The sequence below is a fragment of the Thermobia domestica genome, chromosome 18 (assembly GCF_964235325.1).
Source record: "Thermobia domestica chromosome 18, izTheDome1.hap1.1, whole genome shotgun sequence".
Taxonomy (NCBI): domain Eukaryota; kingdom Metazoa; phylum Arthropoda; class Insecta; order Zygentoma; family Lepismatidae; genus Thermobia; species Thermobia domestica.
The window spans coordinates 73,965,059-73,991,979 of record NC_137471.1 but is presented as its reverse complement, the minus strand read 5'-3'; the positions used below and the strand labels follow the sequence as shown (position 1 = coordinate 73,991,979).

At 36.1% G+C, this 26,921-nt stretch overlaps 1 protein-coding gene across 1 annotated transcript; it reads right to left on the bottom strand.

Annotated features, from left to right (window-relative positions):
* LOC145676165 (U3 small nucleolar RNA-associated protein 4 homolog) lies at window positions 1-26,554 on the bottom strand (the record flags this gene model as incomplete). The annotated part of the gene is given in 9 exon segments (XM_081747068.1): window positions 1-206; window positions 2,748-2,881; window positions 3,482-3,616; window positions 7,581-7,763; window positions 9,910-10,005; window positions 14,154-14,260; window positions 17,476-17,665; window positions 23,150-23,410; window positions 26,484-26,554. Coding segments are annotated over 8 exon segments (1,160 nt in total), but the record flags the coding sequence as incomplete, so codon positions are not given.
* Between the last annotated feature and the right edge of the window lie 367 nt (window positions 26,555-26,921).

Here is a 26,921-nt window from a genome sequence, read left to right as displayed (position 1 = left end):
TCGCAGCATCTTTTCTAAAAGGCTTTAATTTATTGTTAAGTACAATTAAAAATATACAAGGTTTGATCTTTTAAAAATATATATATAAACAAGATTATTTATTTTTCTTTAATTAATTATAAAAGTTTTAAATACAGCATAAAGGCAAATCAGTGAAAGTTCGATTTCAGATGGAGATTTGACATAATCACTTCCTGTTCATTCACCTGAAAATAAGAAAAGGAAAAAAAAATACCATTTGTTTGTTACAAACAATACATTGTGTCTGCTTTACATACAAACCTCAATATATCACAAATACAGGGTGTATGTAATTTCTTGTCAATAACAAGAACTCTCATTAAATGATGATGATAAACATGTTTCGAAAATCGTGTCCTCGTAGAGTTATATGCTGCCGAAAATGCTGAAAATTAGTCTCTGAAACATTCCTCGTCGAAACTGAAGGAACTAACATAAAAGTACTTTAAAAAATTGTGAGACTAATTCATACTGAATATGGGTATTTAGATAGAGTTTATGTATTATGATAACTTTTTTTTTTTTTTTTTTTTTTAACTGCTTTACTTAGTTCACACAGTTTTCAACCAGGGTGTTTTACAACGTAAGTTTTGCACATTTTCGGCAGTTTATCTCTCTGTATAGTTCACATTTCGTAATATGCTTTAGATTTTTTCTTATGTGATTAGTATCTCTCATTAGAGTATGACAAAAAATACAGAAACTCTATTTATGATATGTTGTTTGATGAGCGAAAATAATGGGAGAGGATATATACTCAAAATTATAGTATGAAGGTTTCGTAAAAGGGTTTACCAATAATGTCAGAACTTCAAAACGAATTTTATTCACGTGATAATGATTTTTTTATTATTATTATTGTTGAGAAAAGTCGTCAATGGCATTGTCTTTAAGATAATGTCGATCGAATGTCGTCCTCTGCTTCGGTGGGTAGAGTTCCTTGGACACGTTCTGTCGAGAAAAGATGTGATCTGGAAGCCTAGATTATGTGATCTCTCCTCATGATTATTTTTCACAGGGTTATCTTAAAAGTCTCAGAGAACAAGCCACGACCGATACGCGAAGTGAAAGGGTACATTGAACGCATCATTACTAATATATGTAGAAAAGTGGTGCAAAATTGAACCTTGAGAATCCATTCCACGCACTGAACCAGAAAAGGACATTTGAACGATAGAATCTTTGAAAATGTCACTGATGGGTTTTTACAATAAAAATATATTTCATCATCACTTGCGGTTTTTATTGTCTCATTTTTAAAACACTTGACTTTTTTACTAGTAAACCCTACAGTATCCTGATGGTTTTATAAAAACCATTTGTAGTATTAAAAAAAAAAAAACTACATTATTATGTTCACTAAGAATTACATTTAACCATACGTAAAATTAATCAATCTTCTATAAGATGACAACTTAAAATGATGAGTGCGGAGGAGAAAAAATGATGAGTACGGAGGAAAAAGATCGATATCACAGTTCAGAAAAAGAAAATAAAAAAATTTAGCATCCTCACTTCATTGCATATAGTCCACATGGTCATTGACTTTCCAACTGTTATCAAAGCCGCTCAGTACAAAGGATGTATGGTCTCATAAGCCATTCATCTACAAATAGATGATTATAACACCAGAGCACGGCTTTCCTTTCGTAGAAGGATAACAGAAAGAAAGAGCAGTAAGAACAAACGATGGAGAGCGCTAGTTCAGACGGTTAATGGAAACCAGTACTGTCTGTGTACGAGTAGTCATGGCTTCTTCTACTAGCTGAACGTGTAAGGTCGATTCTGACGTTTCAGTTTCCCTCATAGTCCTTCGAAAACACCAACTGATTACTGTGTTCCGTATTGAAGGGTATTTACACGGAATACGTTATCATGAAGGAATACACTCATAGTAGTAAAGTGTTCTGCGTACAGTAAAGGATATGAAAACTATTCCACTTAACTTTTTAAATTTAAAGTGCTGACGATACTCTTCTACTGTTTTAGTAAGTTAAGAGGAATAACATGAATATGTAGTACTTCAATAAGTAATTTAGAGACAAGGTCTGCTGAACATAGCACACATGGGGTTTCTAAAAAATGGAATGTTTCGGTTTAACGTCCCACGATTACGCCCTTTAGGCTAAGGAAGACTATGATTAAGGCAAATGAATGACGGACGAATTGGTGGAATGGGAATGTGGCAGGTAACGGCAGTACCCCGAGAAATCCACGGACACGATGTTGTCCACCACATACTTGGTCGAGGGTCGAACCAGGACCTCACGTACTAGAGGTAAGCCTACCACTGAGCCATCGTGCCCGCATCCCTCCTCTTCAGTAGGATTTGTGAAATATCGCACCAAAATATAATTCGATGACGCATCACAAATAGCAATATTTGCTCTTCTGTATACATTAGCGTATTGCAAGTGCATACGCTAATGTTTTTATTTAGTTCCTTCAGCATGTTTCGTTCATAGCTCTTATGTAAGAATCTCCTGTTTTAATTTCCCCAGTTTGCATTTCTTTCTTCTAACCAAAACGTCTGATGCTTCACGCCTTGTAATAATGCGCTTATTTCTGGTACAATCGCAGGCCATGTGGGCTTCGGACAAACACCAGTCTTCTTACTTTATGATTTTATTACTTGTAAACTATCTTACATACTTCAGCTAACAGGACATACTTACGGAATATTAAACTAAATATTATATTTAACTTTAGTTAAAAGTCAGTCTCACCTTAGGTGACGAGCTGATTACATGCCAAATCGCTTCTGTTTCAGTGCAGGAGGAAGTTTCTCTCGTAATGAAGTTGGACTAACTTCCACGACGACCATCTCATCTTTACCTAACGAACCCATGAACACCAAATGCTAGAACGAAAATTAGATTACTTTTTTATGGAAGATACACAGAGATATTAATTTGACAGCATTTTAGCAAGATACAGGAAAACTTAAAAAGTGTTTTTAGTTGTCCTTAGGAAATTTAATTTCTACCTAGTAAATTTTTATATATATGGGTCAAATCTGTGAGAAGTGTGCCAAGGCAATAATGCGTCAAAATTATAATTTCCAGCTCAGTAACTGTTAATAATTTGTTGATGTAGAAGCAAGACTTCATGAACACTGCACGCTTATGGTGATTATTTCTAGCCACGAAGCAATTTTCGAACTTGTTTCACAAAACTTATCTCACATTTGTACTTAGGTTGTTGTAATAATTAACGTTGTTTGCTCATACAATGACTCAGAATTACTAATTGCAGCGTGGCTATGTGATAACTTTCAGCAATGTCTAAACAAGAGAACCAAAATGGTGTATATCTTGCACAAGCATTTAGAGAGGTTGGAAAATGATATACTATTAAAAATCTCTCTTTTATTGGTATGTAGATTATGTTAATTATTTTCTACAATCCGTATTCCAATCATTCTTTTTTTAAAAAAAAAAAAAAAGTTGTACAGAAATACCTTGTATTTTCTGCATATATGAAAAGCGTGCATTGGCTTTGATATCCTTGGATGCTGAGAGCTTTGACTGTTTTCCCGACTTTCCATTATTGCAGATTCCAATCGTGGAATTTTGGCCTCTACTTCCGGTAATTCCTACAAATAAATAAATAAATATTAAGTACAAAGAGCATTCGAAATTATGATGTTTGTTGTGCTTTTCAATTACTATATAGTAAATATAAAACAAGGGAAGAGGGAAGCATATACCAAAAGAATAAAATGAAATAAAATCTTTAAGTTTTACGTCCCACGGTTATGCCGGCTAGGTTAAAGGATATGATGATGATGCGAAATGGAGGAAATGGTGAAATGAAGAAAGTGGGAGAAAACTGGAGAACCCCGAGAAAACCCACACACACGGTGTTTGTCCACAAGTTCACTTGGCGCGAGCTGGGATCGAACCAGGGATCCCATGCACCAGAGCCACGCTCTACCACTGAGCCACTGCGGCCTCAGCTCTGAAAAGAAGAGAAACTGCCATTATGAGATTGGGTACATGAAAGTGGAAGGGGAAGCAAGGTAAAGACAGACTAAGAAAGTGCATCTTTTACGAGGGTGTTAAAAACGAGAGACGCCTTTTTCAATAGGAGGAGTATGGTGACTCACAGGATGAAAATTTTCTTTAAAAATACCTAACGACACAAGTGAAAAGCGAAACCTTCTAGCAATACTAATATAAATTTCTCGATTTGCGGAAAGAAGTCGTCCTTCATTGACTTTTAACCAAATTTTTAACATTGTTATGCGAAAATTTCACTATAACTCAGAAACCTTGTGTAGTAGGTCAAGTCTATTTCATGCAAAGTTCGATGCACTTAAATTTTATTCATTTATTTATTTATATTTTTAACTAGCAGAATACCAGGTCCTCGCACAGGGAGAATACGTTTCATTTTGGACACAAAGTGCTGAATTTGGATTTAAACGGCATCGGAAGTGTCACTATTCATCTAACAGGCCCGAAAACTATGGATTCGACATTAATACCGGTCATTTTCGATCATTTTTAAGTATCTCCACCCTCTTTCTGCCCTAAGTTGCACCGTCAAAGTGAAATGATAAAAACCATCCCAAGCCCGAACCTCATCTAGGTTAAAAATTTGATCGAGATCCGTCGGGTGGTTCAAGAGTTGTTAAATCACTAACATAGTCACTTTCATTTATATATATGTTTATTTATTTTGGGTGCGAAAACATGAAATCCAAAATCTGATATCCTATAACTCAGGAACATAAATTCCTGTACACCACAATATTTCATAAGCTTGTATTGCATGCAGGTCAAGGGCCACCATGCTACATTTGATCCAGATCGGGTGAGTTCGGTTCATGTTCTTGTCTTCGCAAATTTTGGCGATAAATTTAATAAACTATAATTCGGAAAGCAAAAGCTTGTACATCATATTTCATATGCGTATTAAGCTTGTCAAGGTCTACTACAATGCCAAGTTCGATCCAGATTGGATAAGTTCGGTTGAATTCGCATGATATATCGTCGGCGTTCAGGCAGAAGACACCAACTCCAAAAACATACGAATGGAGTTAGGTGCTTCTTCCAGTACGACAATGATACACAAGGTGAAATACACGATGTTCTAACATTGTCATGCTACATGTAACAGGTGAAATTTTAATGCTAAGCGTGGTTATCTTTAGCGTAACAATGCCATCTGCTACATCTAGCCTCATAATACGTATTACAACGTCGTACATTTCACCTTGTACATACGAAACTCTGTACTGGAAGAAGTACTAGCTTCATCTCTATGTTTTTGAGTTAGTGACTTCTGCCTGATGAGGCTAGATGTAGCAGATGGGATTGTTATGCTACGTAAAACCACGCTTAGCAACACAATTTCACCTGCTAAATCTAGCCTGACAATGTTAGAACGTCGTCTATTTCACCTTGTGTATAGTTATCGCACCAGAAGAAGTATCTAATTCCATTCGTATGTTTTCGGAGTTAGTGATTTCTGCCTGAACGCCGACGATATATTTTTGATATTTATACATTTTTTTAAAAAAATTATTTTTCAGGAAAGGAAAATAAGGAGGAAGAAAAATAATAAAAGCTAGCAAAACAAATTCACATGACGCTGGAGAAAAGAAAAAAATCGCTTAGTGAAAAAAAAAGTCACCGTTTACCCTGGTCATAATGAAGGATACAAATTAAAGATGAAAAGTAAATATACTTTGCATTATAGTAAGAAAAGGGAAAGACGAACAACAGCGCTACGTAAGTATGAAATGTAAGTAAAAATGGAATGTATAAAATTATGTGAAATGAACTGTAGACAGTGTAACAAGAACAGTTTCCACACTGAAATTCTGATATTGGTTTGGCGTGGGAGACCCGGGTTCGATTCCCGGCGGGAGCTCATGTGGTTCGGATTCCACGTTAATCAGTAGGTCCACGTCTCATATAGCCTCGCTGCTGAAAGGGACGCTAAACTAAAATCAACTCAACTCTGATATTGGTTTCCCATAATTTCTATGACTAAGTAAATTTTCTCCGCCTCCCGTGCGAAAAACGCGTACGCTAACCATATAGACACGAGGAGCTCACTAGAAATATATAAACATGAGTGGAAATTTTTCGCCCTTGTTCCTCTCTCAAACTTGTTGGTTGACTTATATTTAACTCTAACAGTGAGCAGAGATACTACATACAATGAGACCTACAGTTTAAAGAGGTATCTGAAGCAGTGTAGTGCGTTCTCCCATCGCGAGTTAAGCTTTTCGTAGTTATATGATTAACCTATGAGCCTTTGTTGCTGGAGAGTTCGGGTTCGATTCCTGATAAAAATTTATGTGGTTCGGATCACATCGTAAGCTGTAGATCCACCTGGAGCTGAAGTGACTCAATGATAAAGCGCTCACCTCTGGTGCATGGGGTAACTGTTTCGATCCCAGCTCGCGCCAAGTCAACAATGTGATGGACAAAAACTGTGTGCGTGGGTTTTCTCGGGGTTCTCCCGTTTCCTCCCACTTTATTCATTCCACCATTCCATTCATTTCTCATCATCACAGTCTCCTTTAGCCTAGCAGGCATAATCGTGGGACGTAAAACTAAAAGATTTCATTTCTTTTTTGTAGATCCACCTCTCCCATATCCTTACTTCTGAAAGGGACGCTAAACTCTAATCCAACCACTGGTAACTGAACTCAAAAACTCGTTCACCAAGGATTTATGCATTAGCCACTTTCTTTATTAGTTTATTTTAGGGATGAGGAAAACCGGCTTTTATACCAGTTATAAAAACCGGAAACTGGTTTCTAGAAAAACCGACATTTCGGTTTTCTCCAAAACCAACTTCCGTGAAAACTCTTGGAAAACAAATAAAACTATTTCTGTGGAAACGGAATCGGTTTCCGGAGAACAACGAAACACTATTCAGATCAAAAATACAACTAATTTTGAAAAAAAAAAAAAAAAAAAAAAAGCCGGAACAGGTTTTGAAGAAAACCGAAACAGTTTTTTTGAAAATTTTCAAGAAAACGGATTCGGTTTTTCTAAAAACCAAAAACAGAAAAACCGGTTTCTGTGCCCACCACTAGTTTATTTTCAAGCAAAACCTGAAGCACTAAATGTACACACTTTAAAGTGTATGTAGATGGAAGGCAATCTTGGTTTCTATGACCAGAAGTGTACAATATTTCAGAAGCAAGACTGCCTAACAGACCATCGAAATAGACTGATAAATGGCAATGTAATTAATTATTTTACATATTTGAAATTGTGATTCCTGAAAATATGTTCCCTGCCTAAATAATAAACAAGTTGAGCTCGCCATTTTACGGCGTGCTGCACTAACATTTGCTATGTGACCAGAAGCTGTCAACGAGGTGTTTATGCACTGCACGGCACTTATAAATCTGTTCCTTTTTATTTCCTTGATGTCTTATTTTTCCTCCTACTTTTATTCTCCGAGAACAGGTCTCCTAGGGAAAGTCGAAATTTTGAAAGTATATGGCATTTTCAGGAAACAGAATTTCAAATAAGTAAAGTAATTATTAAAATTCCTTAAGTGTTAGCACATTGTATGCAATTAGTTACCTTATTCTTGTCTATAACACATATTGTGTTATCATCCTGAAGAATAATTATATCTTTATTTCGTGGGTCGAAAACTATATTACTGATGGCATACGGCCTGATCAGCCATTGTTTCGGATGCCTGACATCTAATTCCCGTGAGAAATCTGTGTACTTTTTCAAATGTAGATTGTACTCAATAATCTGAAAGGAAAGGAAAAAAATCGCATGAAAACGATATAAATACGACTGCACCTTAATTTAAAATTAACTCGTTCCAGAAAGCTAGTCATATCTTGATTTGAATTTAAGATAATGGAGATTTGGTTATTTTTTACCACACTTCACACACACACACACACACTATATATATATATATATACAAAGTGATTCTTTATAGGGCTTACAACTTCAATCAGTTATAATTCTTTATTGGATTCTCATACAGATTTGGTTTATATGTCATTATACTGCAAAACACTTCAAGTTTGACTCACGCAGTGAGTAGCTGCGGAGTTGACCACACGCGGCGCCACCGGTCAGTCACTGAAAATGGACACTTTCGCTGGTGCGGAAAGAGCTAAGTGCGTGTTTTGGCTTGAAGAAACAAAGTTTCGCACACAATACGGCAAGGAACCACCCAGCAAGCCAGAAGTGTACAAATGGCACCAGACATTTGTTGAAACAGGTTGTTCTGTGCGACACACAAAGCCTCCAGAGCGCTTACCCGTGACTGACGATGTGGAGGAAACAGTTATAGAGAATTTGTTTTGTCCGCATTCCTCTAAAATCTACACGACGTGCATTACAAGAAACTGGTATCCCTTAGACCACTGTTTGGCGTGTATTGCGTAAACATTTGTCCATGAAGCCATACAGACTGTCCTTGGTTGAAGCACTGAGTGAAGCGGATAAACATACACGACATGAATTTTGTGTTACCAGGTTGAATCCATTAGTTGTGATGAGTCATTCTTGAACAATGTGGTATTCAGTGACGAATCAACTTTTCACCTTTCCGGCCGAGTCAACACACACAATTGTCGTATCTGGGGCACGTAAAACCCACATACGCACGAGGAGCTGGTTCGTGACAGTCCCAAAATGAACGTGTTTTGTGCTGTTTCCGGAGCAAAGGTGTATGGACCATTCTTCTTTGCTGAGAGCACCATCACCGGCATCGGCTATCTTGATATGCTCCAGAACTTCCTTGTTCTACAGTTAGATGAAGATGACCACGATGGCCGCTTATGGTTGCAACAAGATGGCGCCCCGCACTACCTGATAGACGTAAGGAAATTTCCTGATAAGCATTTCCCAGATAAGTGGATAGGTTGCGGTGGATTAATTTCCTGGCCGCCATGGTCTCCAGATTACACGCGGACGTTGCCCCCGAAATGCTGGCTACTGTTTGGCAGGAAATCGACTTTTGTTGGGGTGTCCAGGATGACGGCAAGTGCACACATTGAGCCATAAGGGATTTGTCACATTTGAAGATTTTTTTTTCAGTATAATAACATATAAACCAAGTCTGTGTGGGGTTCCAATAAAGAATTACCCTGTATATATATAAACATATATGAAATTGTATTTTATGCAGAATTTATATTGACAATCAAAAATAATAGAGTACAGTAAAAAAATATCTACGTATCGATGTGAATAAGATAAGTAAAGATGCTTTTATGCAAATTAAGGGAATAAGTAAATGCAAGCAACAAAAAGTATTGTTGCAGGTAAAATAGTGGAAGCAGAATATTAACTTCCATTAACAAACAAAGGACAAAATATTTATTGAATTAAATGAATACATATTGCACCTCGGCTAGAATACCGCCACAACTCAAACGTTCAAGTTGTGGGAAATTAGCGTTATTAATTAGAGTTGCAAGAAAGACGTAATTCAAATATGACCTCTAAATAAGACTTTAGTAACATTGGATAACAAAAGTAAACCACTCAATGTGTATTATACTTTAAAAATCTCGTCTTATCTAACTTTTGGTCTCTTGGAGTTATAACCTTTTCAGTAGATGGGATTAAGGCTAACCACCGTGAATTCAACAAAAATGCAGAATAAACACTATGAAAGTATTACTTGCATATATTTATTTATAATTTAACAGTAGGGCTTATTTAATAGTATGATCTTTCCAATGAAAAAAGTAGAATAACTTGACTCTCTGCATAGTATTCATATTTAGGGGGAATTTTGCTTTACGAATTTTGGAAGATACAACGAAACTCCAGTTGTGACTCAGTTTTCTTTACTTTACTTTACTTTCTTTTCTAAAGTAAATACCACAGACTCATTAATATAAATTATACTAAACACAATAAAGTTCATTACCTTTTGGTCTGCGTACACTACTACTAGGTGATTGGTTTCAGGGTGAATAGACATTGCAGTTGGTTCACATTTGTATTTCGGTAAAACACAGATATGCTGAAAAAGAAAAGAAAAATATAATACATTTTTTAAAAATATAATTAATTAGTAGACTTTCTATCTAAGTGGAATACTAACAGCTATTTTATTTTGTATTACAATGGAATTTTAGTCACTTTATGAACTCGACATTTTATCATTTTTTCAAAGATCACAGCATTTTCTCCTAATGAAGCTACCATTACATAGCTTACTTCTAGTTAGTTTCATTTTTGATAGACAACCGTTTACTCTTATGAAAATATCACGGATTGATTCTGTAGTTTGACACACTTACTTTGGGCCTAAATATGACCAAAATAAAAAAGTAATAACAATATCAAAAACATGAAACAGACTTTAGTAAAAGTAGTAGTAGCCATAATCGCTGTAACTAACCAAAGTTAAGATATAATGCATAATGCAAACAAGAACAATAAACAAATGCGGTGTATTAAAAATAGGCTATAAAAATGAAATAGCTCATTGCGTTTTACAATTTTCAGTACATTAATGATAATTAAACTACAAGAGAAAATCTTTGTACTAGCTGAACTATTATTTCTTTGTAATTCAACTTTTATCAGTATTGTCAAATCTGAAAACAAATATGGTACAAACTACAGAACTGTACGTAGCTCTGTCAGTTATTTTTGTTAACAAAGTTACTTATAATAAATAGTATCCCATTCTTTATTTAAATTTTCTCTGTGTTAAAATCTGGATTTTTAATGCGAATGAAAAGTGATTCGAAAGTGTTCCATTCAATTTATTTCTATGATCATAACACTGGTAAAAAAAAAAAAAAATAAAAAAATAAAATAAAATAAAAAAAATAAGAAAAACGATAACAACTGAAATACTGAAAGAATTTCGTCTTGAAGCTGAATTATTTCGGAAGATTCCTTATTTAAAGCTCGGAGCCATTCATACTTAATATTTATCATTCATAGCATCTAAAAATACCGAAATTATCAGCTCTAATCATAACATTGGACATCGCAATGAATAACTTTTTTTTTTTTTTTTTTTTTTTTTTTTTTGATACGACCATCATCATAGTACAACAGATCTTATTTTTAAGGTTAATTCAGACCATCTGTTAAACGCAAATAAAATGATATTTTCAAAATAATATTTTGCATTCGATAGGCTAAGCAATGACCGTCACCGTAAATTTCGCCAAAATTTAATGCTTTGATATGGACAACACATCCTCTAGACTAATGTTGAGTATCTTCATCCCATGTGCCATAGATAACATAGATGAGTCAAAATTTGAATCTTTTTTCAGTAGTTCGGCCATTCCAAAGTAACGGACGTGACATTCGAATGGCTATTTGATGCCACCCCAGAGTAAAAAATGGTACATACCAACTAAGAAAACCTTCATTCGATAGATAACAATGTATTCTGCATACAGTTTTATTCGTATATTTATTGAAAGAAAGCTACATGTATATGTAGGCATTGGAACAGTGGTAACGGACATGACTCGCACGGAAACAGGAGTGCTACATATGTTTACAATATGCTACATCTTTGTGGTTTTAATGCACCTGCGATAATGCCATTTTTCTCCTATGGATTGCTTAAAGTATTAATCAACTTAACGGACGTGACCAATGAAAGTAACGGATGTGACAAGTACAATTTTATTATATCCAACTCTTCAGTTAACACATGAATGTATCATCGAACAATAAATTTGATGTTTACTGACAGGTAAGTAGATTCCTTCCTGTTTTATTGTAGCAAAATTTATTTAAGCTTAATACGAGGGTCCTTCACTTTTTATGTACAAAAAAGGAAAGAAAAAACGAGAATATTCAACATATCTGTCAACAATACTGACAGTGAGTGTTGATTAAATATTTCAAATAATATAACATTACCATTTACAATATAATGAAAAGAATGTCATGAGAAACTGCAAAATGAAAAACAAACATCAATCATCGTCACTACTATAAACATCAGTGTACCTTACATGCTGATGTCTTGGAAGATGCTAAAAATCAACCTCATCTTCAAATACATGTACCTTTATCAACTTAAAAAGAACAGTTCCACTAATAAAAATATGGTGTTTGTCACAGTTGAAAGTGGTGGAAACGAAGCAAGCCATGAATTGTTAACTGTGAACTCCAGCGTGCATTCAAAAGTACCTTGTATCCTTTAGCGTCTTCCTTGGGCACGTAAACGAGGTAGATGTTCGTGCAAATCTCCTCAGCTGCGCAATAATACTCGAAAGCAGAATTAGCACTTACAGATTTAGCTAAAATTCTTCTCCAAACTAGGTTTTTCAAACTCCCCCCGTAGCATCTACACGCCCTTTACCGTGCGAAGCTGCAAAGGTATTCCATTCAAAAATCAAACATGAATACCTAAGTCCTCTTCAAACTAACGTAAGTTGCACATTATATATTTGTTTCTGAATTTTGACATAGCATTATCCGAGAAAATCATTTAAAAAGTCACTTCTGAAACTCGTAATCTAATAAAATTTCCAATTACTTTTAGAAAAGTCCAGACATTGCACTTTGAATGAGTCATGTAAAGATGCAAACAAAATGTAATTAAGAGTAGGTAAAACACTTTCTTCAAACATGTAGCTTAAAATGTGTCAAGTCCGTTACTCTCAAAACACCAAATTAAAGCAATTTGCAGGCTTCTAAATTTCTGCAAAGGAAATTCCACGAAAACTGATTGAAAATTTTCTGATCGTCTGTTAAACATTTATGTAAACTTTTTTATTTTGGTAACGGACGTGACATCAAAATCCCTAGGTTTTCAGTTAACGCAGAAGCCACTGCAACCTAAGTTCTGCAATAAAATAATACTCAATCACAAGTGGAATAATGTTTACACATTTATAGATGTAGTATGTTACATAACTGTTAATTTTAACGTTATGACAACTTACGAAAAACTGTTCTGCAAGTGTCAACCCAGCATCAGTACTCAAACTCCTATTTCAATCGCTCATAAAACCACTATTTCCTACTATGACAAGTTTATTTTGCTGCATCAGTAAAATTTACACATTTTTCTATACAACCGAAGAAAAAATGAAATGAAATCTTTGAGTTTTACGTCCCACGGTTATGCCGGTTAGGCTAAAGGAGACAGTGATGATGAGAGATGAGTGAAATGGTGGAATGAAGAAAGTGGGAGGAAACGGGAGAACCCCGAGAAAACCCACGAGCACGGTGTTTGTCCACCACAAAGTTCACTTTATACAACCGAAGAAATGGTTTCATTTGTAAATATTTTCCAGTTTTTGACTTGATTGGTTTCAAATTTTCTGGAATGGCCGAGTTGCACTGGTCAACATTTTAACGAGAGCATCAGTGTGAGCCAAAGTGATGCTAAGGGTAGTATGTATTCTTATAAGCATGGGGACCGCCGGTTCGAATCTTCCAAAAAGCGTGGTCTTAAAAATAATGTCAATACATTTTTTACATTGCCATTAATACTTTTCTTAGAGAAAAGAAAAAAAAATATAAGATTAAATCAGTTACTTTTATTTTGGATTTTGAAATGTATAACCGAAGGATGTAATGTATTAAATAATACGATTTCAAGAATATATTCAAAATATACAAGAAAAAAAAACTGAAGAGAAAGCAAAACTATTCTTAAGAGTAAGGTAGTCCAAATTCGACTGTGTACTGGGAAATCAGTGATATCCGAATTTTTCACCCATTTTCTAATACATTAAACAAACCCTTGGCGTAACGGACTATTTGTGAGCCCTGTCCCTAGCAGGCGCATCAAGAGCTTTGTAGACCTAGTGGCCATCACATCCTGTTTTTGCATGACTGCCCAGTTTGCCTCACGACGCTGGATCCCGAAAATTGGGAAGCACCGGCCGGGAATCGAACCCGGACCACGCGGACATGAACCCAACACTCTAACCACTACACTACAGTGTTCCCTTTTTCAATACATCACCTTATTTACTATTACAATATTTCTTAGACTTTTACAAAGTTTACGATACAGATAAAAAAATATTATTTAAAAAAAAATGATTATTTATGTATTTAATTCCTTACGAATATCCCGACCAGCACTGAATCAAGAAAATTAAATAGTTACTAACAGTGCAAATTAATAAGCGATTCTATTAACCCTTCAACTACTAATTAATGAATTCTCACCTTTTCTTTGTCGATGGACCATATACCTATATTACTATCATGATCTGCAGCAACAAGATATTTACAGTCTTTGCTCACTGCAAGCAAATGAATTGTGTCCGTAAAATCTGAAAAGAAAGTAGAGCAATCTCAGCAGGCAAAAATTTATGTCAGTTTAAGTCAGAATTACTTTAGATTGATAAGTTCTTATTTTCATATGTGAAATATGAATATAATCAGAAAAGATTTCTCTCTGTACTGAATTCGATACATTCTACCGTTTGTCTTTGCTTTTACAAGTATTTATACTCTGTGTTTAAGAAGTGATTAGTCAACTGTTAATAGTACATACAAAAAGTGTCTATTGAACTAATATCATCGCTCCACATTTAAAATATCTTAACCTAAATTGGCATCACAATTTAAAGGAAAAGTTTACACGAAAAGCTAAGTCTTTTCACTCCGACTGAATAGTTTCTAACCAATTGTTCATGACAACTTCAAACAATTTCTGAGTGAGCTTTAAAAGCGCTTTATGAATAAGTTCAAATAGCGTATTTCATGCTCAAGTACGAAATGTTTATTTATTTATATGTATAGTTCCAGAAACAATGCGTTGGTAATTTTACACCGAAACATGTAACAACAGTTTGAAAAGAAAAGAAGAAAAAAATCATTATCAAAATGTAACAATAATAATAATACAAAAGAATAACAATATATCAAGGGGAAAAAATTAAAAAAATATTTACGTAAAATACTTAAAAATTAATTTTGCTCAATGTCAATCGGGAACTTCTTTCAGAGGTAAAGATGTCTAAGGTAGGGTCAGTAGGAAATCAGTAGGAAGCCTGAACGTGGGCGACCTTTGGACTATTCCAAGTTTGAACTTCGGAACATAGAATTGTGTCAATGGGTACTCTGAAATTGAGTGTGAGAAGGAGTTGAGATTGACAGCTTAATTTTCCGTTTACTATTTTATGTAGAAACACTTTTTTTTTTTTTTTTCGTGAGAGTAATGTATAATGCTATATTGAGTGTTCTCATATGCTACATTGAGTAGTTTTATTACTTGACATACGTAACGTTGGGGAACTGGGGACATACGTAACTTGACACATGAACAATGGGGAAAAAGAAGTTGAGAATAGCGTTTGGCTTGGAAACGTATGTGGGGCAAGCCACAGACCAAATGGGATAGTATTCCACTACAGAAGAAACCAAGGCCTTGTGATAAGTAGCTAGCGTCGTGAAATTTTGATTAAATCTGTATAGCATTTCTAACATTCGTATAATTTTTATTTTTATTTTATTTTATTTATTTATTTTATTTTATTTATTTTTTTGTAACAGCGGTAACATGTTTCCTGAAGAAATAAGGGGAAAGAAGAAGAAATGGGACAGAGACTAAAGTACTGGGTGATCTAATTCACTATAATCCATTATAATCAATCGCATCGAATGCTTTTAGTTTTAGTATATTCTTTCCTTCGGTTTACCCCAACAAAGAAACTTTTTTGGTCATTTTATAAAAGCATCGTTTCTAGAGGTTTTCTTTTACGGTTATTATTTTGAATTTATAACTAACATAGTCATTTATTACCATAAGAGTAAAACTACTATTTTGTTGAATTCTAATATAAGTCTAACATCTGACGGCGAATTCTCACACTTGATGCGCTCAGTTAAGTGAGAGAATAAAAATAACTACTCACAAATGCACAAATAATAATAATTTGACAGTACAATGATGCACTAGAGCAAAAGTTATGTCAAAATGTTGTTTATCATTGTGTTACGTCTCTGTACAAAATTTCAAAGCTCTAATTAGTATGCAAACGCATGAAATTAAAGTTCTACGATTTAACTCAAGCAAACAAAGAGAAAAGTAACGTATTTAAAAAAATTGCACTAAGAAGGTACTTTTCCTCGTTCTCGCATGTGAACGTGACAACTGCTTTCCAGTATTCACACATGTGATATGTTTTAATCGCTAAAAATGCATTAAGAGATATTTATTTATTAGTTACTTCTATAAACAAGTACAGATGGTGATCAGAAAAATGGAAACACCTGTAGTTGGCAACACGTCAGATGTATGGGTTGGCAGTAGTGCCGTGGCGCCCGCAGCGCCGGACCGCTGGTGGTGGTGTGTTAGGTCGGTCTCCATACTACGTCAGGCGCAGTGGAAGAGCAGTGTCCAGTGGCTGCAGCAGACGGAGGTAGTGTAAAATGGGAGACCTCTCAGATTTTCAAAGAGGGCAAATTGTTGGTGCGCGGTTGTGTGGAGTGAGTGTGACGGCAGTGGCTACTGTGTTAGGTGTGTTGCGTGGGACAGTGTCGAAGGTGATGACGGCCTACACAACACACGGGAAAACCACATCGGGAAAGCGGAACAGTTGGCGGAAGAAAATCATGAGTGACAGGTCACGCCGGATATTAAAGCGCATTGTCACGCAGAACCGTCGTGCCACTGCGGAGCAAGTGACGGAGGAACTCAATCAGATCCTCCCCCACCCTGTTTCGACAATCACAGTCCGCCGCGAATTACATGACATGAACTTACGGGGTTGTGTTGCACGGGCCAAAACGCTCATCAGGGACCATAACACTTTCGCACGCCGCAAATGGTGCCACGACCATGCAACTTGGACCGTTGAGGACGGGAAACGTGTGATATGGTCGGATGAGTCATCCTTCACCCTATTCACAACCACGGGCCGTGTTTGCGTGTGGAGAACGCCCAAAGAAGCTTATGATCTGCAGTGTCTCCGCCCAACTGTGAAACATGACGGCGGCTTGGTGATGCTGTGGGCCGCCACATCATGGTTTTCATTGGGTCCTGTGGTCACACTTAGCGGACGAATCACTGCCAACGATTATGTCGTAATTTTAGGAGACCACTTGCATCCTATGGTCCGGATGTTGTTCCCGGACAATGACGCCATCTTCCAGGATGATAATGCACCCATTTACACAGCTGACGTTGTTGCAGCGTGGTTTGAGGAACATCGGGATGAAGTTCAACATCTCCCCTGGCCCGCCCAATCCCCAGATCTCAACATAATTGAACATCTGTGGTCCGTCTTGGAAACACGACTCCGGCGACGATTTCCACCTCCATCCTCTCTCACAGAACTGGCCGATGTTCTGCACGAGGAATGGTGTAAAATTCCACTTGCTACCATTCACGACCTCTATGCCTCCATCCCACGTCGCATCAAGGCTGTTCTGAAGGCGAAAGGTGGCTCGACACCATATTAATCTGGTAAGTTGCAATTTCGTTCAGGTGTTTCCATTTTTCTGATAACCATCTGTATATAGAAATTAATAATTTACTTACGTTGGGACGCAGTTGGTTCGAATGTGTATAAAAGAACAGGATCTATCAAGTCTAACTTTACTATCTGAAGGGTTCTTTCTTTAGTTGCTATTACTACTCGTTCATTATCAGGCATAAACAACAGCCTTTGTGCTAGAGTGACATCTGAAGGAAGTCCAGTTACTTTTTGCAGCTGAATCGTTTCAGAATCCTAAAAGTAACAAAATAAATCTATGTTAAAAATTACGAAACTATATGAAATATTACATAATTATGAAATATGCTTTATTTCAGGCAAATGCAGAGTATGTTATGAGCAGTGCCGGACTGGCCACGTTGGCTACTTGGCAATCGCCAAGGGCCCAAGGTCTGAGGGGCCCTGCAAGGATCACGAGCAGCAGGACCTATAGGCCTTTGTCGAAGTTTCGCGATGCGAAATGCTTTCTAGAGTCTTTCTACCAAAAAGGTTGCGGAAACCTAAGTTTGTCTTTCCAAAAGAAGTCTTCACGGCCCCCTTGCTCATATCAGTACGGCCTCGTGAGCCACTAAAACTTCGTACTTAGCAAAGACCCCGTCTAGTCCGTAACCGTTAATTTTATATATATGGGTGGCGGGGCTTTGAGGACCCACGCCAAGGGTCCTCAACTTGGCCAGTCCGACACTGGTTATGAGGAGACAGATGTCTCAATAGGAAGTAACATACTCTGCTAAGGAAGTAGAGGACTGCTAAGAAAAAGTCTATATATGTTGTTTAGATAAGTAGGTAATATGTAGAAGTGATCGCAAATGGAACATCTGAAGTATAGCTGAAAACTGTGTATTTAGATAACCACATAGATCAGGGATGGCTAACGCGTCGACTGCGGTTTACTAGTTGACTGGCAAGTCTTGAGAGGTATCTCGCAATGATCTGTGTTCATACTGTCTGTATCGATCATTTTTATTGTTGTATGATCTCCTCAAGCAGGCTAACGAACAGATAAGTAGATTGCTAGTGAATTCTGAAATGAAAAATAGTCCTCAGTTCTAAAAGGGTGGGCATGTCTGATATTGAGACTTATGAGTAGAGACCGGATGTTAGGAAAAATGCCTATTCTTTAATATTAAAGATATGAATCTCTTTTTAAAGTTTATATAGGAGATTGCAGTTTCAATTTAAGCTAAGTTTATTTTTGCCTATTTTGCGCATTTTGCCCCTTTCTGCCTAAATAATTGCTTTAGTGCCTAATGTTGCCTATTCTGAGCATTTTTTTCAAAATAAAATTTTATTGGGAAAAATATACAATTAGTGTTTCAAGAAAGGATTCTGCCTCTTCCGAGAAATATAAGTGCTGTTTGTAGCGATAAGATGCCGTAAAACTCAGGACTGTTATGTATACTGATAAGTGCTGTACAATCACCCACTGACTATTATAATTCCATTAATTGGAGTCCAGGTACTTATGTGGATGACTGTACAACTTTGGATTGTTGTGTGTACTGATAAAGTGTATAAAATTTGGACTTATGTGTAGTGATAAGTGCTGTATAGAATGCATTTACCAAATATACATGGAATACATGTCAAGCTTCGCTTTTCTATATACAGTAAAAGAAGATATTAACAAACAGGTATGCTTCAATATTCTTTGAACATTGTCTATGGTTTGAATTTATTTTTTAATTCTATTGAATATTTATCTTCATGATTTCGAGTTATTTTAGTACCTATTTTATTACCTATTTTTCAGGTTTTTAATGCCTAAACATCCGGCCATTACTTATGACTAAATGTCAGACTGTATTTAGGTAACAATATAGATCATCGGTGAACTACTCGTCAATCGTGGTCTACTAGTCGACTGACAAGTCTTGAGAGGTATCCCGCAGTGATCTGTGTCATACTGTCTGTATCGATTTTTTTTTTTTTTTTTTTTTTTTTTTATTGTTTCCTCTAGTGCACAAGTGAGCAGATAAGTAGACCGCTAGCGATTTCTGAAATGAAAAGTAGCTCTAAATCCTAAAAAGTTGGCCATTTCTGATATAGATTGTTATCAGAAAAAGTCAGGACTTGAAGACTTGGATATAAGGTGTATATTCACAATATATTAATACAGGAAGGTCGGATCAAGTGGTGTAGGTTTATTAGTAGCCTCACTTATTCACTCCATGGCCTATACAACCAAAGGTTCAATGTCACATTCACGAAAGCTCTTCACTGACTTCTGTTCTTAGCCACTGGATCCAACTTCTACTTTGTATTCTTATTTCTGGAGATCCGCCTTACAATTATCCTCTCATCTGCGAGTAGGCCTTCCTAGATCTTTCTCCGATTGGGTTTCCAGTTAAAATTTGGAAGTTTTCTTTTTTTTCTTTCTTCTAGTCTGGCTACATGACCTGCCCACCTGAGCCTCCTACACTTGGTCTTAACGAAGTTTGGTACACGGTATAAATTATGCAGTTCCTCGATATGAAGTTTCCCCACTCCCGTCCTTCTTGGGTTGAATATTCGTCTCAGGATTTTATTTCCAATTACTTTCAGTCTGTATTCTTCTCTCAAAGTAAGCAACCATGTTTCGTACCCATACATTACAACAGGGATAATTATCATTATGTTTTAAGCTTTAAATTCTTCGACAGAATTCGCGAAGACAAAACAGTTTAAACTGAACAATAGCACAAATTCCCTGCTTTTAGTCGACATTTAATTTCTTCGTGGATATGGTTTCGGTACATTAATGTGGATCCTAATATTTGAAAGTATACACTTTGTTGAAAGTAGTATTTAATATTTCAACGTATCCCTAATTTGCAGTATTATGCTAACGGCGAATTTCTATATGTATTTGATTTTCTCAACATTCATTTCTAAACCCATGTCATTGCAACTTTTTAATAAAATCTCTGCATCTCTTTCTATTGTCCTTATATCATTACCTATTAGATTTACATCATCAGCATAAGCCATAACCTGGTAAATATCATCTAGCAATAGGCCCCGTTTGCTATCTTTGATTTTCCTTATAGCGTATTCCAGAGCGAAACTAAATAATAACAGCTCTAACACATCTCTTTGTTAAGGCATTCTCGATATGAAAGCTCGTGGAGAAGTATTTTCCTATTCGAACTTTACTTTGGGAATTCATTCAAACACATTTTAGTTAATCTATCTTTTCTAGTATACCAAATTCAATAAGATTCTTCCTTGTACAATGCTGCCCTTCCAACCGATTCGTAAGTCTTTCTGAAATCAATGAATATTTGATGAACCGGTATTCTGTTCTGATTTGGGGTATTCTATTTCCATTTCTTTTCGAGTATTTGATCAATGGTAAATATCAGTTTAACGATTTTGCCTGAATCCGCGCTGATAAGCTCCAACAATTTCTTCTGCGTATGAGGTCAATCTTGCGAACAGAATGTTTGAGAGGATTCTATAGGATGTTGACAAAAGAGAGATGCCTCGATAATTATTACAATCAGTTTTGTCGCCTATCTTGTGAGTTAGACCAATGAATAATTCTTTCCACTCTTGTGGCAATTCCTCTTTGTTCCAGATGACGAAAATGAGTTTGTGTACCTCGTTCTACAATTTTACTTCTCCAGCTTCGTCCACACTGGAGATTTGTGTTTCTTTATACCAATTTCTATTTCTGTTCAACAGGGTTGGCTGGTTTAAACCAGCTGTTTTTTTCAAAAAAAAAAAAAAAAAAAAAAAAAACAATTGGTTTAAACCAAAAAACGAAAATTGTTCGTAAAACTGTAAGTGTTAGTAAAATCTTGATGAACACACATTTGTGGGTTATCACGTTTCACTCCCGTATATTATTCGTATTATATCCAGACATAAATTCCCCATTCATTACTCAAAAAGATTATACTACAAAAGCAACTTTTTTTTTTTTTTTTTTTTTTTTAGCTGTTTATAAATGTTGTTATGTAATTGCAATCAAAGAAAAATTCTAAATATTGTTTCGTTTTAATGTTTACTATTGATAATATACATCGAAATGCCGTACTTTATGTGTGTGTGTGTGGGGGGGGGGGTCATACAGACCCCACGAGAGGCATTTAGTGAAATGAGAAGTATCTTTGGTATCTATTTATGTATAAATGAGTCTGAGCCAAAGTGGACTCAAATAATTCGTATCTTTATTCACTTTTCTTACTGATATGCAAATTAAGTCGTTGTATTTCTTTAATTTGGACCAATAAAAGTCGTTGTTACTAACTTGAACTAAATTAGTTCTTCTGTTCTCCGTAGTACTTTGAAATTGTCTATATGTAATTCTGTATAATGGTTTCACTTGTGCAACTGTTTATCTTTTTGTCCTTCTGAAATGACTCTTGACAGTTAGTTATATTAAGAAGCATGTAAAGATCAGTACAACGTATTTTTATCAGGATTCCTTCGTGAGTGAGTCGGCAGACGTATCGCATTTGTGGCCAATTAGTCCTGGTTCCGAGTTCAAATGGAGGACAATTTCTCTGATGTAACTCGAGAAGCGGTTTTTATTCTGCTTTAAGCTTATGTGACCCCTTCCAGCATAATCCGGTTGTTGCATAATAACATCAAGGCGAAACAAACTTATTTCTGTCCATATATGATATGAATATATGGAGCAAATTATTTAAACCAAAAAAACCTGGTTTAAACCAAAAAAAACGTTTTTTTTTTAAATAAAAACCATGGTTTTTATTTATTTTTTTTAAAATAAAAACCATGGTTTTTGCCAACCCTGCTGTTCAATTATGATCTGGAATTACAATTAGGATTCAGTTCTGTGGTGTGTACTTCACTTTCTCCACGAACATTATTATTATTATTATTTATTCATTGACTGCATATTAAGCAAATCATCGAAGAAATCTTTCCATCTATTCAAAGTACTATTTGTGTTCGTAAGAATCATTCCGTCCGCTTTCTTTAATAGCCTTTCTTAAATTCGTTGATGCCCTTATACATATCCCGAATGTTTTTGTTTTTACTATTATCTTCAAGTTCAATAGCTTTGGCTTTCAAAAAAATCATGTTTCTTTGTTCTAAAAGTTTTGGAAGTTTCCCAACTAATGTCAACGAAATTTTCTCCCAATATGTCATTTGGATTTTGTAACCAAAGCAATTTTGCCTATTTTCTTTTCTCTACTAGTTTAGTGCGTTTTTTGTCGAACTATCGTTCATTCCAACATATTTCCGTGTGGCCCAATTTCGGTTCGGAAGATCGTGGAACAAGATGATTCATGTGGGATAACTAGCTTGTATTGCACGACAATGCACCGTGAACCGTGCCAACGTGCCACAGCCATTGAAGTACAGACATTTTTGTCAAAAAGAAAAAAGTAACGTTTCGACCATTCACCGACCTGGCCCCAGCAGACTATTTCTTGTTTCCAACGGTCAAAATGACGTTGAAAGGAAAACATTTTGACTCAATTTCGGACATCCAAAGGGCTGTGACGAAGGAATTCAACAATGTCGGACAAGAGGACTTCCAGAAAGGATTCCAGAAACTATACACCCGTGCAATTGCTTGCATACAACAAGGAGGGTCATATATTGAAAATTAGCAGCCAATAAAGATAATTCATTTCTGCATTATTTTCTGATAATGCTAGCCTTAAAATTTAGTAGACTCATTGTGTATATTACATGAGTATATTCTACTTACTATATATCACCAAAGACTTTACTAAATAGCCAAATTGGAATACTTACCACAATTAATTTGTAGAATCGCATATGTGTTTCAGTCGAATAACCAATCCATTGTGCATCACTAGATATTCCACAACAAACTATTTGTTCCTGGTGCTTAGTCCGTAACTCCAATAATCTAATCGGATCTTGCGTTAATGCAAGAAGAGTTCCAGGCTCCGCACGCGAAGCTGCTGAATTACCAAGCCTCCACACTTCTAAATGTTCAGGATATCGAAGCAGTATACATCGACTTTGTGGAGCAAGGTGAACACAGGGTGCCTACAAAAAATAATAGTAGACTAAAAATTCACACTATCAAGCGATTTATTGAATTTACAATTTAGTAAGATTTTCTTCACTCCATTGTATTAATATACAGGGTGGAACGTAAATCACTTGGCAAAAATATATTTGAAATTAATTACTTATTAACTACGAAACTATGAACTTATTATAAGTTGTATTACAACAGTAAATTAGGTTATCTAAATCAAGTTTTCAAAGTGTTCTCCATAACTTCTCAATGTATAAATCATGTCTTGAATGTTGTTGGATGATAATTTATCAAACTGAGAAGTAACACGCTCTTTTAAATGCTTTAGATTTCTTTCATTCTATATATCGGGTGCTTTAATATTGACGCCCACGGACTACAGAGCACTGTTATAAGTGAAAACGAAAAATATGTATAATTGTATACTTTTTGGGCCCTCGTCTGAAGACACGAATTACACTATATGCCAACGTCACAGATAAAGAATTCTGGAAAGATTTACCAAACCATCAAATAGCCACATCGATTCTTTCCAGATGCCAGTTAAAGTAAAGTTGATAGACGTTGATACTGGTACCACTTATTAATGCAACAATCGATGTAACTGCTTGAGAGATTCGTAGAGCAATGCTAATCATTCCAAATTATTCTACGACGTTGTCACATAATGAAATTTTGATTCCCCATAGCGACTAAAGAAGACCCGTAAGGGTATACCATTATTTTTCCTTTGTTTTTATCTGGAGAATAGTGTTCTCTTGTCCGTGCGCGCTATTTTTAGAACACCTGATATATATAATGTTTGTGTTCCACTCAGTGACTCTTATACAGTGGTGCCACTTTCGTAACAAATAAAAGTGGCGTAACTTTTTTACTTACCAAAACGTCCAAACTTGTCACACACACAACTACTACTCAAATTTCTAAGTGTATACTGTTAGTTGCTCGGCAAATATCAAAACAGTATTCCGCCTCAATCCAAACGTTCTCAAGCATTTCCGTAGTGACGCTGCTTTTTGCAACGACAATTCTTTTACGAAAGTTATCCAGATCTTGAACTTGAGTAGAATAAATCTGGTCCTTAACAAATCCCCATAAGAAAAAGTCTCATCCGGTTAAGATCTGGTGATCGTGGGGGTCATATTGTGAACTTTGAGCTCTTCCAATCCATTTTCCATTAAAATGATCATCGAGGAAGTCTCTGACGACGTTAGAAAAATGGCATAGAGCTCCGTCTTGTTAGAGAATGGCTCCGGGTAGGAGTTGAGGCAAGGCATTTTGCTGCAACATGTCTAGATAATTGTTCTAATTTACCGTTGCCTCAGCAAAAGAGAAGAGACTGGTATTTTTATTCTTCATGACACCACACAACACATTCACTATACTGGAGAATCGCATTCTTTCTCGCACTTCATGAGGATTCTCTGAACCCCAAATCCTACAGTTATCTATGTTAACATGTTCATTCACATGGAAGGTCGCCTCGTCTGAAAAACAACCACTGTTCAGAAATGCGCCGTCTTTGTTAATTTTTTTCAAGCATTTCTTCTGTCAATTGTATCCTCAGCGGCTTATCAGCCGATTTTATGCGCTGATGAACATTGTAAGCATGCAGGTGCAATCTTTTGTAGAGTACCTTATGCACAGTTGACTTTATGATTTGTACCCACATAGCCCACGGACGTCCACGGGACGTCCCAGACTGACCCGCAATGGACAATGGGACACCTCGGGATCATCCGAATTTGCTCCCGGGACATCCACAGGACCTCCGCGGGATATCTATATGTCCGTTCATATCCCGGAAAACGGAATATTCAACGGGACCTCAAAGGAATGTCTACTGGTAAATCGTGGAATAATGTGGTCCTAGGTATGTCCGGCGTGGGATTTTTCTGGGATCTCCTGTTCCATCCAGGACGTCCCGTGGACATCGTACGTGGAAATCCTTTAAGACGTTCCATGTAGGATGTCCATGGGATGTCTACTCATTGTCCCGATAATCCCAGGAACTATATGGGATAACTGGAATCAAAGTGGGTCGTTCTAGTGACGTCGTGTGCTATGTGGGTAATTGCCTGTTAGCTTGCCGTATGGATTTGTGGGGGCTTATGTTAAATGCAAAACGAATTCTCTTCAAGCTTTTACCAGTCATCATTTACAACGAACCGGTTTCTCGTAACTTGGTCCCATTTCTTGGTACTTCTTTTGCGCCGACACCATGCTGTACATGAAAAAGTTTCTGAACAAATTTCATAGACTTCAATTCCGCCAGCGATAACACTCAAAACACCTCCTGTTGAGGCGTCCACATGATGGCTAGCAGACAAACAATAAGAGTCGCTAATGTGCAAGATAGGAGCACTTGTAGCACTTGAGAAATTGTTAACAAACCTTTCTGAGTTACCCCCTACAGTGGTACAAACGTTCCGTCATTTGTTTCACTGTTACATTTTTCTTTAATTATAGTCTTAAGCGGGATACGCTGTATGGTATATAAGGTACAAACAGATGTTTATCCTTTGATAACTTTCTATTCATTGTAAATAACTGAATTACAATAACAATCCTTTATAAAATCACTTCTTACAGCGTACTACTCACGAACCACGCACTGTTATGAGTCACACCATAATGTATTGTTTAAGTCAATCAGCTGCTACTACTCCAGTCAACTGAGAACTGAATACTTAAAAGTGTCAAGCGACTTATAGCCCACGCTGTATATAAATTTACATAGAAACAAAACAAAATCAAATAAATAAATGAAATGCTATAAAATAAAAAGAAAAGAAAATTCATTTTATATCCACCATTTAGTCGGGAAACATCTCACTTTATGGTAGATTTACAATAAAAAAAATAAATAAATAAACATCGTAGTAGCGTTTTATTGGTAAACTGTATTTAGCACCCAAATTTATTTGGAGTTTAAGATCGATTCCCAAATACCAAATATCAACCCATTATCAAATACCCAAATACGACAAATCGTCCCAGAAATGTGTTCATTTAGTCTGTATTTGTCTATAACAAACTGAAAGCCACATGTTATTAACATTAAACAATGGGAAATACCTGTGGAAACGGAGGGTATCTCAACAACAGTTTCGGAGGATAGCTGGTGACCGTAACATATCCATCTATACCTGCAATGAAAAGAAACAACATAAATTACACATTCGAGAAACATAAGGATGTACGTACAAATTGTCCAGATGTTTCCTTTTCTAAATAATACAAGATCCGACGAAAATATCTACTATTTGTAAACTGTTGTGATGAAAGAAATGAGCATAACAAAAATTCACATTACACTTAGATACCACATGTCACACTCACAAAAAAACTTTTTTACATTTGCTGCATTTACATATGAAACTTCCACACGAAAGAATGCCATTTTGCAAGGAAGATCAGAAAACTCAGCAGGGATAACGTTCTTTAGTTTCAGTCAGGCAGCTTCAACTTCACAGTCGGACAAGTCGAGAAAGTATGCAAACTGAAGGACAGCAT